The following is a 14,096-nucleotide window of genomic DNA, read 5'->3' on the forward strand; positions in this document are numbered from 1 at the left end:
ACCGGAGCTTCTTATTTTGGAGGGGAAAAGAGCAGAGAATTGCTTTCAAAAGTTGCAAAAAGACAGAGGAGAGACAAAAAAAATAAGCAAGTGCCCTCCGTGAGGATCGAACTCACGACCTCCTGATGTCACACATTACGGGTAATTATGAGACAAACGTTCTAACCAACTGAACTAGGAAGGCATCTATTACCTGATTGTCACAGTGGAAAAAACTAAACAATATCTTAACAGATACATAAAATATGAGTCTGCTCAGTAAGTCACAAATTCAAGAGAGTGCCTACAAATTTAAAAAACAATAAAGAAGAAGTATCTTCTTGAAGAAATCATTGTAGCGAGTTCCTTACCTGTAAACAGCACCTTCTCATTTAAACTTTGTTGATTCACTTGTCTAGAAGCCGGTCCAGCATTGTTAAACCGACTCACGGAGTTTTCGGGTAAGTCTTATGACTTGCAACTGGGAATCAACCAATGCTTTCTTGCTCTTGAACTCGGTGCATTCTTCAAATGTCATAACATCGTCCTCATGTATTTCAAACCGCAAAAGCTGCTTCACTGTAAGTGCTTCTGTCACGTCATCGAAATGGAAAAGTCGGTTTAAATTTGACCTCGTCATGTGATTCAAGCCTCCGGTCTCCAACGCCAGTTTCAAAGTTACCAAAACGAGGAGCTTGCGAACAAGAGCAATCGCGACTTGGGCCTTTTGCGTCGTCTCGTTTTTAACCGAGACTGATGCGAGCGAGGATAGTTTTGCAGAAAGGGTGGGGAGTTCCAAGTTGGAAGCAGATATTGCCTCACAAAAGTCCACGACTAGTCTCAATTTCTCCTTGTAAGTTCCGTCATGGACCACAGCGCCTAGATTCCTTAGTTTTTTAAACGGAATATCAACATCCGCCACCGTTGTGTTCAACAGCAGAATGTTAACCACACTGGAATGCCGGCTTCCAGGTTGCGACGCTTGCTTTTCAATTTCACGCGAAAGCGACAAGGACATGGTTTTAAGCAAAAAGGTGCTCTCGTCTTTGAAAATTTCGGTATGATCGAGAAACTTGTGAATAGATTCCAATCCCAAGAGGTAGTTGAGGATGTATAAATATGAAACCTCTTGCCGTTCTTGAAGGTTAATGATGGACCCGTTCCAGTAATCATGGTTGTCTTCTCCAGACAAGTCGCCAATGTTTAAATTTGGAAACGTCAATAGAATCTTGAAGTAAATGTCAGCTTGTCTGTTGTAGTCACCTTCAACACTTGTTTGCTTCGCTATCGATAGCGAAACCAAATTAAACGCGGTGAACCGGTAAAAATTCATCAAGTCTACCAAATTAATGGGCTTGCCGTCGGCCAACAAGTCGAGCGGTGTTTCTGGATTGAAATCGGGCAATATCCGAAGCAAAAGCTCGGACTTGTTCAAGATGTAAAAGCTCCTGCTGAGCTGTGCCAAAAGATCCACCCGCTCTTTTGTATTTGCAAGTAAATCAAAATGCTCAAGTACCAAATGCAATAGCTCATCCTGTGCTGTAGTTTCGTCCGAGGAGCCAATGACCTTGATTTCAAGCACGTCGAGAAGTGCGCCAATGAGATCCACGGCGCGCGCAACTAGTCTGCTGCCGTTTTCCGAACTTAGGTAATTTTTGTAAATGCCAGTGATGGCTTTCAACGTCTCTTGGATTTTGGCCTGCACGTGTAGGAGCTGCTCGTATCCATAGTTGATATTCGGCTGCGAGCAAAAATCGACAAATTTTTTTTTCAAGTCTCCGTGAATGCTGACTAGTTTATATATACACTCTATCCAGAGTAATTGGCGGTTTTCGATAGGCGAGTCCGATAGGAGCTGGACTATTTCATCTTGAAACTTCTCGTAGGCTTCAACTTGGATGAACAACGATTCCAAACTCGATGGCTTTTTATCCGTGCTGAGCTGGCTCGGAAGCTTTGAGTCGATAGAATCCCTCACACTTAGCATTATGGCGTCACTGATGGACACATTCTCGTTAGACATTGCTGGAGCTGGAGCTGGAGCTGGAGCTGGAGCTGGAGCTGCTGCACTTGGAAATGTTTCTTCAAGATACCCGCAATGGCGACTTGAGGACGAGTCTGTTAAGCGGGGGGAGTGAAAGGTAGCGCAGACCCATATCTGCTTCTAGTTTGAATATGGCCAACCTACACCATTACCACCATTACCACCATCACCACCACTACTGCTGCTACTACAGCTAGTCCAGTTTCTGTAATGTCTATTATTCTATACGTCTTTTGTAAATTGTCTTTTAAGATTTCTTGTTGAAAAGTTCAGCAATATGGCGCTGTGCTTGCTTTCAAAACAGCCATTTGTCACGCCGTTTATTTTTTGCATTTACACGGTGGACTTGCATATTGGACTTGCACGGTAGATTTGCGATGCCCATTTCTAGCTGATTGTGGGAAAGGGCATTTTCACGTGGCACCTCGAGACTATTTCGAGGAAACTAGGTTCATTTGCAGGGGTTACGTACCCGTGTCTGATGAGGAAATCAACAATAATAAGCGCGCAATTGGGTTTGAACTTGTTGTCTCTGATGGCTGCAAGAACTTCATCACAGGTCATCAACTTGAAATCTTCAGCCTCGCCATCCTGTGGCTGGATCAAGTGTGCGCTATCCTCGCTGAATTTCAAGTCGAAAACAAACTCAACTTCCGGTTGCACGCGGCCGTCCTCGGTGAGATGCATGTATGACACGGCGCCGGCGCTGCGGATGTTCGAGTTGACGAAATCCTCTTTCAAGCCCGCTTCTTCAAAGCACTCCTTCACCGCGGTTTCCATTACCGAACGGCCGGTTTCGAGTCCGCCAGCTACCGTGTTATCTAGCTTCCCTGGGTATGTAGGTTTCGTCAAGGACCGCTTGGGAACCCAAAATTTCAAGGTCTGGTCCGATGATTGTTCACGAGGAACGTATCCATTGATGTGCACGCCATAACTGACGACGCCAATTAAAACGGAAAATGCTCTTTCGACGTAAAAGTAAGCTTCCGAGGTGGGGTTGTAGACCGTGTACAACTCATCGCGCCAGCCTTTGTTCAATAACGCGTCGAATTGAGAAAGAGCTCGCCATCTTGACGCGAGTTCCGCGAACAACTCATTCCGCTTTTGAAGAGTGTCAAACTCGGCTCTGATTCGAATCAATCTGCGTTCAACATCGACCTCGAACGACTGGGTTTCTGACTCGAATAGCCTGGCGATATCCTCGGTGATGTAACCGAGCGCGGTGTTCCCCGTGTGGTCAAGTAAGGTGAAAAATGGCGCCGAGGTTTTGAAGGAGTCTACCTCATTGATAATGTCGAGTAAGGAAGCCATATGTGAAAAAGAATATGTGTTTGTCGGCCCTTGTTGTCACATTCGGTGGTAAAAAGGATTGTTACTCATATTTCGATTCGGATCTCAACAGACAAAGCGCATCTTCCAAATTTTTTTATTTTTTAGTGTGTTCGTATATTTGCGTGAGCCTGGGGCATCTGAAAGAATCACTGCAAACCACATAGGACAAACTCCAGATAGATACCCTCCATTTCTCACAGATATTTATAGAACCTCCCGAGTAAATGCTGGGGTCTTCGAGGTCCCTTATTAAAGCATTAGATCTGGTTTTATCGAAAAATGACGAGACAGAGCCGAGCAAAGAGGAGACTGCGAGTTTCAACAACATCATCAGCCAGTATTTCCAAAAGCACAATAACTTGGCAACCATCCAACAGTCTACGAGTATCAGCGATGAGCTTTACGAACTATACAACAAATACGTCAAACCCTCGCAGAATATCGATAAGGAGTACAAGTTCTTGGAGGTGCTATCGAAGGTTTGTGGAGTTTTCAACCACAAGGAGTCGCACTTGTGGGTGCGAACCTATTTGCGGCCCATGATAGACAGCGCCGGGTACGACTCTAGGTTTGTTGAAGAAGCACGTGTTTTTTTGAAAAGCCTCGTGATTGACTATGGCACGTCGCAGGACCCCGGGTTGTTGGACTTGAGGGAAAAATTTGCAACTTCAGTGATTCAAATGTTGCTAAACATCTATCTCGATGAAGATGTGATGCATTCTCAGCTCAGCATGCAAGTTGCCCCAGAACAAAAGGACACACAAACCTACCACGAGCGGAAACGGTTTATTCGATACAACTGCGCTCAGCTTTTAAAGAGCTACGGCGTGGCGCATGTTGAACTATACTGCCGAGTTCTCGATGAACACATTCAAAATGTCGACCATAGAGCCGAAGGGCTTATACTCTTTGCAGATCTCGTTGGGTCTCAAAAACCGTGCATTGCCAAAGTGGCCGACTTGCCCATTTTTTTGAGTTTGATGAGATGCATTTGCTACGATTTCAACGGGGCGATTGTGCACTCGGCATTGACTGTGCTTCTCATGCTACTACCGCAAGTAAGCACATCGTTAGGAGCGCACTTGCCTGATTTGTTGGTGATGTATAGCAGGATACTCAGCTGGCACGAGTTTAACAAGTTCATCCCCAACAGGTTTGAAAATTTCCACGAGTATGCCAATGACACTGGGATGTGGAGAGTAGCGCGAGAAACTCGATCGCCGTCTGGCACGGAGGTTATATTTGACTATCAGCATTACGCCACGCTCTTGTATGGACTTTTCCCGTTTAATTTCTTTGAATTTGCACGAGCTCCTTATGAGTACTTTAACAAGCGTGCTCCGCAATTGATGACGGTGGGGTTTTTCAAGCATTTGGAAGCGAGCGTATCGAGTCCAAGTTTTGTGATTGAGGACTATACAAAGTCGGTGACCAAGTCCTTGTTGGTGACGTTTTTGCTTCATCCAAAGTGTCTCGCGCAATGTCATCTTAAAGTGGAACCTGAGCTGGAACTGGAACTGGACCTCGATCTCGTTCTCGACGAGGAGATCAGTAACCCTATAAGTTGGATAGAAAGTGATGGTCAAAAGAAAGAAAACCAATCATTATCTTCTGAAGATGTTGCAACCGCGTGCTTATCTTTGAATCCAAACTTGTTGATGAATGCAAACTCCATCGTCAACTACCACCCCGCATTGGAACTCAACCGGTTGGATAAGATTATATCCAGAAAGTCGTCGATGTCGGGGCCGATATATATGCTGACTAGTGGCGCGTCAAAGGCGTTGCTTGCGAACAACTTGCCAGGAAGAAGAGTTTCGATAGTACCGACGAATTTTGTCATTGACAATGCAGAAGGAACAATCAAGTTTCAAGATGTAAACTTTGATACAAACTCGTGGGAGAACGGGCAGAATGCAAATCAGAGTTTTGTGCTGGACGGAGCAAGTGTCAAGAATAACACAGTTGCAAATGCAAATGCAAATGCAAGTGCAGGTGCAAGTGCAGGAGAACCATTACCCGAGTTGCTCGAGCAGCACGAGCATTTATTTCTGACCAATTTGAAACATATCAAACGATTAAATACCCACCCCGTAGCACACCAAACAGCAGCACCACCACCAGATCCCATGTACAAAAACTCCATGCATGAAACACTCAGCCCCGTTTCGGAAACTCGGAGTATCCGTTTTGACCATGATGGGGACAGAAACGATGTGAAATTGCTGCGACCAATGTCGTCTCCCACAACAACGTTGGAGACGGTTAGCGCCTCCAAGGAAAAACAGTATTCGAATCTGAGCTTTTGCGCTGAAATGAGTACTTTAAACGGGAGCGGGCTTAAGCCTTATTATAGCATGAACGACGAGAATGGCACCAGCATTGATTTCTACCAGCGAGAGTTGTTGTTGTATAAAAATGAGATTGAATTCACCAGTTATATGAAGCACTTGAACAAGATCCATTACTCGAAATTAAGGAAAGCTGTGGCGAGCGAAAAGATGGATGAAGGGGGACGTGTAGCGGAAGAGATTCACGAGTTGGAAAAAATAGTCGATGCTTTGAAACAGGATATTATATCGCAGGGGAACAAGAGCAAGTTGGATGAGCAGAGTGTGCTTCTTGAGCAGATACGAGAGTTGAGAGATGCGAACGAGCTGTTGTTGGAGCAAGTCAAGGGGCTGGAGGTTGCCATGGAGGTTGAGCGTGCTAATATGGAAAAAGTGTTGAAAGAGGATATTCCCAATAAGGATTTTGAGATTGAGCAGCTCAAGATTCAAGTAGCAGTGCTCGAGCAGGAGAAAGCAAGAGCCACGAGAGACAACAACGCTCGAGAAAGTGAAGACACGAACCACAGCAAGCAAAACCATGAGGGTCAGCTCGTGTCGAGTAAGCATAAACAAGAGCATGAGACCCAGTTGTACAACATGAAAATCCAACTTCAATTGGCTCATGAAAAAGTGCACCAGATGTCACGGGAATACAAGGAGTTGGAGGATTCCTACAATATAACCGTCAATGAGTACGACAAGAAGGTCGCCAACTCAAAGCTTGCAATAAGCAACGCCATATCTTCGTACGCTTTGAAATACGAGAAAAAGAACCAGGAGCTCGCTACCGCATTGGTTAAATTCGAGAAGCTCTTAGAGGAGAAGGATCTCAAGATTGCGCGGCTCTCAGCCTCGAACCCAATCCCAATCAATGGCGCCTATAACCAGTTTCGCCAACAGAGCAACAGCTCGATCACGCTGGGACGCACAAATGACGCGTACGAGGGCGAAGACCTCATGGGCTACTCCTTCAATCCAAAAGGCACGTTGCATACACCTGCACCCATACTGCAGATGAGGAGGCATAGCTCAAGCAAAGGCAGCGAGGATGCTGGCGGTGCTCCTTTGTCGCACCTGAAACCGCCACCGTTGACTAGTCCGCTTACTAGTGACAATTTGCCCATCTTGAAAGGTCGGGGCGGCTACCAGAAGCGGTCCAAGAAAATGATGTGAGAAAAGCCTTTTGGAGGACTTGACACCTGGAGGAGTTCATTGTTGTTGTAAATCCGGAAGTTAAACTCCGTAGATCCATTTTTGCAGCACTTCCATTTACCCCAGTTTTTTTTTGTCTCTCCAACAACCCGTTGAAGTTTCGTGACATTTTTTTTTTATTACCCCAGAAGCAAGTCACACGTGTCGAGTTGTTCTGAAAATGGTACCGAGATTTAAAAACCAACAACCTTCAACTTGGGGTGATGTGGGGCACACGTTTAGAGATGTATATATGTTTGGAACACCATGCTAGAGCAATGGTCCAAACGCCGTGTTCTGATTGACTCGAGTGAGTGATCATCTGGGTGGTTTTCCCACTTGCCGTAGATCCCCTCTTTCTTTTGTTGATTCTTGTGCACAAGTGTGGTTTCCATGACGGGAAGAGCTCAAAAGTGCCTTGCGTTACGAGACGTGTGCCCTCTGGTCCACCGGGGGCAATCGGCGAGGCGAATTCAAGGTGAGGGGAAAAACAACAGCTGCGGCCTCCTTTTGGAGATTTCTCATACTCATAGTCTTGATCTTGAGAGGTTCTATTTAGAACAAAACAACTGCCAACGGCGGAAAAAAGCAGATCATCTCGCAGAGTCTAGCCTAGTCTTCTCTTATCTCATCTCCATCACCGCAAAAGTTTTCGCAAGAGCCAGTGCGTGTTTAAAGGAAAATGCGTCTCCGAGATGCCAGACGTGTGTGCTGGGAGTGTTGGTTGTGGGCTGTGGTGGTGGTGGGTTCGGTGCTGCGGCATGTGTGGCGTTGAGGGAATTTTTACACCAGGCAGAGAGAGTCTCGGCTTTCGAAAGTGGGTTCGCTATCGTTTACCCTCGCTGGAAATCAAAGACAACAAGATCAACAAAATCAACTTGCAGCCAGGAACGTGTTTGGGCCACTTGACGCATAGGGCATTGGGCAAGACGGGGGATACGGCAAAATTAGAAAAAGAATCGACGTTTGCCCTGTGGTGGCAAGGTGGCGGCAGCGGCTAAGGCTAAGGCTATTAAGAGTAAGCCTCTAGTTTTTTTTTTTTTTTTTTTTCAAAAGGCTACTCCACATTTTACAAACTCTGCTGGAGGTTTGGCGGAAAAGGCCTTGCGATATCTGTCTCGTCTCTCGCTAACGAAAACTCCTTCTACACGGAGAAAGGGTTTGGTAGTTCCACCTGCCCTGTAGTTTGGTGGAAGAAGGGTAATTCCTGTTGCACTTTTACTCCAGCTGAAGAAGAAGAAAGACGGTTAGAGCGACGGAGTTGGATCTCCACCACCCTCAATAGAAATTTCCAAATTCGAATGACACGAGCCGCACAGCGGGCGGCTTGGCGGCGGTAAAATAAAAAATGCAACACCGAAAAAATAAAAGACCGTGGTTCTGCATACAGAGGGGGAAAGGCACTTGGCCCAAACTCGGAGTATTATCCTCTACCCAACCAATCCACTTTCCCCCCCCCCTAAAAATATATGTGGGATCATCAGCACTCCTATAAATACCAATACAAGAGCCCACCTTGATTCCTCTTACTCTAGAAACCCGAGAGTTGAACAAATAAGGGAAATCCTATTCTTTTGCTTTTTTGTTTCGCCATTTCGGTTCAAAAGCTGAAGTTTTTTTTTTTACTCATCTCCCAGTTTATTTCGCAATATGACGGCTACTAGTCAAGATGCAGCAAGCGGGATCTCTAACCTCAAAATTTACGGAAAAGAATCGGCCAGCTCGTCAGCTATAAGCTTGAAGCACGACTACATTGACAGTCCCTTTAGCGGCAAAAAGGACCAGTTTGAGCGGGTTTTGGATTTGCTCGACTCGACGGGGTTCATTCCGGAATCGTTGTTGGAAGCTGAAGCCAGGTGGTTTTACGAGTCCTTGGGCATTGACGATGTCTTCTTTGCACGACTGACGCCAGAGGAGATTGCCGGGCATGTGCACGCTTTGTACTCGTGTAAAGTGCAAGCGTATGCCAACTCGGGCGAACAACCGTTGATCTCGTACAAGAGAGAAGCGGAAGACCACGCGGTTTTTTTCGATACCGTTGATGCGCGAGATCACCAAAGAAACCCGTTTGAAGAGAGAATCGATGATAAGTACATTGATCCCTCGGTGCCAACAGCAAAAAGCTATCGTTTGGAGTACTTCTGCTCGCCCTTGAACTACCGCACCGACCCTATTCTCAATGGCGTCTACTCGCAAAACAAGCAGTTGCAAGAGCAATACGTTCGCTTATTCTTTGTCTACAAGAATGAATTCAATAATCTCGATGCTGCGGACTCGTTGGCGCTGGATATCGAAAAAGTTGGTGACAAGACTTTTTTGAAAATCGCTTCCCCCAATACAAAGACGCTTTACGATTGCATTCAAAAGGAAGTTTTAAAATCGACTGGCCCCATCATTAAACATTTCCCTATTGAAAACAGTGAAGAGTATAGAGTCATTATCGGCTTTAAGCAAAACTCGGCGCCAAGGTATAACTCGGCATTGAGCGATTTGGCCAATTACTACAAGTTGCAAACCACTAGGAAGTATGTTGAACAATTTGCCAATGGTGTCACCATCATTTCCATGTATGTCACCTCGAGACTGAGCCACTCGGCTGCTGACTTGTCCATATACCAAGTCATCAAGGAGGCCTCCTTGTTGTACTGTATTCCACACAATTTCTTCCATAACAGGTTTATCAAGGGCGACTTGTCATTGCAGGAGTCTATTTATGCGCAATCGGGTGTCATTTTCGTCACCCATTTTTTGAACCGGTTAGGTCCAGAATACAACAAATTGTCCTCGTTGTTGGATCCATCCAAGTCTATTGAACACGCTGAAGTGTTGAGCAGCTTGAAAAAAAGATTGAGAGCTGAAACTTATACTCAGGATTACATCAAAGAGGTGTTCAACGCGAGAAGCGACATTGTCCGCAAATTGTACCGCCAATTTGCAGATGTCCACTATATCAGATCCTCGATGGAAAAGACCTTGTCCTACCAGAGATTGTCCCAAATCACCCCTGTGGGCTCCGAAGAAGAATTTGAAAACTTGTTGAGCAGGGAATGTTCGCAAAACGAGCACCACGCTATCGTCTTGAGGGCATTGTACAAGTTCAACAAGTCAATATTAAAGACAAATTTCTATACTCCTACGAAAGTTGCCTTGTCGTTTAGATTGAACCCCCTGTTTTTGCCCGAAGCAGAATACCCAGATCGCCCATTTGGCATGTTTTTCATTGTTGGCTCGGACTTTAGAGGCTTCCACATTCGATTCAGAGACATTGCACGTGGAGGTATCAGAATCGTTAGATCGAGATCGCTAGATGCCTACAATGTCAATGTCAGAAATCTCTTTGACGAAAATTACAACTTGGCCAACACGCAACAGCGTAAAAACAAAGATATCCCCGAAGGTGGCTCGAAAGGTGTGATTCTATTGGATGTAGGTGCTGCGCAAGAACGTCCACAATCGAGCTTTGAAAAATACATTGACGCCTTGATTGATTTGCTTTTGAAGCAGCACATCCCTGGGGTCAAGGACCACTATGTCGACTTGTACAATAAGCCCGAGATTCTCTTTTTGGGACCAGATGAAGGAACCGCCGGATACGTTGATTGGGCCACGTTGCACGCCAAAGAACGAGGCGCACCATGGTGGAAATCGTTCTTGACGGGCAAATCTCCGCAGATTGGTGGTATTCCACACGATGAGTACGGCATGACAAGTTTGTCTGTTCGTGCTTACGTCAACAAAATCTACCAGAAATTGGATATTGACAATGGCAAGATTCGCAAGTTTCAAACTGGTGGTCCCGACGGAGACTTGGGATCCAACGAAATCTTGTTGTCAAGAAATGAAAACTATGTCGGTTTAGTTGACGGTTCGGGAGTCATTTGCGATCCAAATGGATTGGACAAGGAGGAGTTGCTCCGGTTAGCCAAGGAGAGGAAAATGATTGAACACTATGACAAGTCTAAATTGTCGCTGCAAGGTTACATTGTTTTGGTTGACGATATGGACGTTACATTACCAAATGGCCAACTAGTCACCAGCGGTGTTGCATTTAGAAACACCTTCCATTTGCGATTGAAAGAGCAATACGGCGTCGATGGCGGCGTCGACTTGTTTGTCCCCTGTGGCGGCAGACCAGCTGCCATTGACACCAATAACGTGCAAGATTTAATTGACGAAAAGACGGGCAAGTCGATTGTTCCTTACTTTGTTGAAGGTGCCAATTTGTTCGTCACGCAATCGGCAAAACTAGTGTTGGAGAAAGCCGGCACCATTATTTTCAAAGATGCTTCGACAAACAAAGGCGGCGTCACTTCTTCCTCTTTGGAAGTGCTCGCCGCGTTGGCATTTGACGACAAGGGCTTTTTGCAGAATATGTGTGTCAATTCAGACACTGGTGCTAAGCCCGAGTTTTACGTCAACTATGTCAAGGACGTGCAGAGCAAGATTGTTGCTAATGCCAATGCCGAGTTTGAAGCGCTTTGGAAACTAAACAAGGACACTGGCGTTCCTTTTACTATATTATCAGACAAACTTTCACTTGCCATTAACAAGTTGGGCGACGAGTTGGCCAACTCCAAAGAGCTCTGGGACGATGATATCGAGTTTAGAAACGCCGTGTTGTTGGACTCGTTGCCACCATTGTTGTTGGAAGAGATTGGCATTGAAAACGTGCTTGCTCGTGTGCCGCAAGCTTACTTGAGGGCCATTTTCGCCACGCACTTGGCATCGAGCTTTGTATATTCGAGGGGCATTGATTCGAACCCTGCCAAGTTTTTGGAGTTTATCAGTAGTCTTAGGAAGGAGTTTGTCAAGAAGGGGTTGTTAAAGTATTGAAGAGACAGACAGAGGGACAGTTTATTCTATCAGTAGAATAGTATTAGATGTTTGAATGTGTAGAGACTATGAAAAGAACCATACAACAAACGTAAAACTGTGAATAGAAAAAAGAAAACCACCCACAAACTATTGTTTTCTTTGACTTTTGGACCATCCCCTGGAGCAAATTCTTTTCTCTTTTTGAAGCCTTACAAGCTTGCAATGTTTGGAACTGAGCAGATTTATCAAGAGTGCAAACCATAGCGAGATCAGAAATGAGCGGCAATGCACGGACGCGAACAGGCTATCTCAATGCAAGATAAGCAAAAAAAAAAAAAAAAAGAAAGAAAGCGATGGCTTGGATTTCGATGGATTGAGTGGGAAGTTGATGAGTCTTAAGTTCTTGCTTAATGATGACTGTATTGTCAAGGCTAGTTGCGTTCTTTTTTCATGAGATGGAATCAAGCGACGTGAAAAAAGCGGAGGCGGTTGACATCTACTTTATTTGTTTTTAGGCGGCTTTAGGGGGTAGTTCTGTTTCGTTGCTCGCACAACGCACGATGCGAGCGGTGCAAACATCAGACTCGGCGAATAATTTCCAAGCTGCAAATGGTGGAGTCCCTCTTGAAGACAACGTGGTAGGTCATGGATTATTTTCAAGACTTGTCAGAGAGGAAACGTGAGATGCAAGACATGAGATTGCGAAAGGATCTGCTGTGATATTATCAAAAGCGACTCATTCAGGCCCCCATGTGTGTCCGTTCATTTAGATTAGTACATACAAGTTGCAATTCCAGATTGCTCAAGGATAAGCTTTCTCCGCGCTTCGAATGCAAAGATCGTCGAGATGGGTTTGTTCTTGTGACCTCAACAAGAAACAGGTTTTTTGCGTTGCTGTGGCTGGTAGTATGGGTGACTCAGAAACAAAACAATTAGCTCCTCTCTTTATGAAACTTCCCCATGAACCAAACAAAATAGCTCCCCGTACAAACAAAAAAAAAAGACCTTTGTCTATTCAATCCTTTCTCTGTTTCTCTCTAGCGTCATATTTCATCTGGGCGATAATCGAGTCTCGACTTTTGACTTCGTCATTGATCTTGGTCGTTACGTAATCACCGAGCAATGCCACTGCCATAGTGGAAAACCCCACGTAATAGCGGATTTTTACAGGAAGCGACATCCATTTCTGATAAAGCCCCATCTCGATTGATGTGCGTGTGCGATATCAGTGATGATGAAGATGGTGGTGACGATAGTGTTGACGAAGATCAATTTTTTTTTTTTGGTTTTCATTTTTCCGTTTTCACGACTTCTCTTCCCGCCCCACGAAGACTTCATCTAATGGTGGTGGCCACAAGCAAGAGCTACGCATGGTGCAAGACACAACTCCCGCCATGTTGTTTGCGGATCCACCCCGAGGACACCAGCAGGATCTACGTGGGCACGTATAAACTAGACGAAGCAAGCCGCGTCAAGCATGGATCATTAGACCACTACAATTACAACACCACGACGCGGGAATTGACCTTGGTTGAATCGCACCGCACCCCATCTGCGATCCTAGACATCAAATTCGATCCGCGGGACTCCTCGACATTAGCATCAGCGCACTCCAACGGCCACTTGATGGTGTGGAAAACCCATGGGGATCAACTCGAGATGGTGGATGATATCGCCCTCAATGAAACATCACTCATCACCTCGCTAGTTTTCAACCCCAGCGCCGCTAAAGAAGTGCTCGTGACGTTCACGAGCGGATACCTGGCAATTATCGACCTCGCGCGTCCGAAAACATTACGCTGGCTAGACTCCGTGCACGAGTTGGAGTGCTGGACGGGTGCATTTGGCGAGGTGGGTGGATTGCAGAATGTCGTGTTTACTGGTGGAGACGACTCGCGTCTCGTTGCGCATGACTTGCGCACGCAGGGGGAGATATGGACTGTAAAGCGGGGTCACGATGCTGGTGTCGTGAGCATCATGACTTCCTCGGCGCGTTGGAATCGCGGCATGTCTAATGGTTTGTGGACTGGCTCATATGATGACCATTTGCGAGTGTGGGATCTACGATGCGCTAATCTGTCACTAGTCGAGGGTGTCGTTCCCAAGATGCTTCATCTGAGGAATCTCGGCGGCGGCGTCTGGAGATTAGTGCCGAGCCCCATGGATGATAGACTCTTGAGCTGTTGCATGTATGATGGAGCGAGAGTTGTCGATGCGCTGACGCCTGAGTTTAAAGTTGAGCGGTACTTCAAGGGAAAACATGAAAGTATGTGCTACGGCGGCGATTGGTCACGCGACGGCAGCTATATCGCAACGTGCTCGTTCTACGACAATATAGTCCACGTCTGGTCGCCCGATGAAGTAGAGGAAGAAAAAAAACACTAGTGCAGTGTTATTGTAGATAT

At 45.8% G+C, this 14,096-nt stretch overlaps 4 protein-coding genes across 4 annotated transcripts; 3 read left to right on the forward strand and 1 right to left on the reverse strand. All coding sequences in view use genetic code 12, as the record gives it.

Annotated features, from left to right (window-relative positions):
• Positions 1-415: 415 nt before the first annotated feature.
• On the reverse strand, positions 416-3,334 carry LODBEIA_P24860 (uncharacterized protein; the record flags this gene model as incomplete). The annotated part of the gene is made up of 2 exons (XM_066972490.1): positions 416-2,084; positions 2,496-3,334. 2 exons carry the CDS (start codon positions 3,332-3,334, stop codon positions 416-418), a joined length of 2,508 nt encoding a protein of 835 aa, XP_066829424.1.
• Positions 3,335-3,579: 245 nt separating this feature from the next.
• On the forward strand, positions 3,580-6,858 carry LODBEIA_P24870 (uncharacterized protein; the record flags this gene model as incomplete). The annotated part of the gene is made up of 1 exon (XM_066972491.1): positions 3,580-6,858. One exon carries the CDS (start codon positions 3,580-3,582, stop codon positions 6,856-6,858), a length of 3,279 nt encoding a protein of 1,092 aa, XP_066829425.1.
• A 1,668-nt stretch (positions 6,859-8,526) lies between these two features.
• LODBEIA_P24880 (uncharacterized protein) lies at positions 8,527-11,709 on the forward strand (the record flags this gene model as incomplete). The annotated part of the gene is made up of 1 exon (XM_066972492.1): positions 8,527-11,709. The coding sequence occupies one exon, from the start codon at positions 8,527-8,529 to the stop codon at positions 11,707-11,709; it is 3,183 nt and encodes a 1,060-aa protein (XP_066829426.1).
• A 1,323-nt stretch (positions 11,710-13,032) lies between these two features.
• Positions 13,033-14,076, forward strand: LODBEIA_P24890 (uncharacterized protein; the record flags this gene model as incomplete). The annotated part of the gene is made up of 1 exon (XM_066972493.1): positions 13,033-14,076. One exon carries the CDS (start codon positions 13,033-13,035, stop codon positions 14,074-14,076), a length of 1,044 nt encoding a protein of 347 aa, XP_066829427.1.
• Positions 14,077-14,096: the final 20 nt, after the last annotated feature.

The sequence above is a fragment of the Lodderomyces beijingensis genome, assembly GCF_963989305.1.
Source record: "Lodderomyces beijingensis strain CBS 14171 genome assembly, chromosome: 3".
Classification (NCBI taxonomy): Eukaryota; Fungi; Ascomycota; class Pichiomycetes; order Serinales; family Debaryomycetaceae; genus Lodderomyces; species Lodderomyces beijingensis.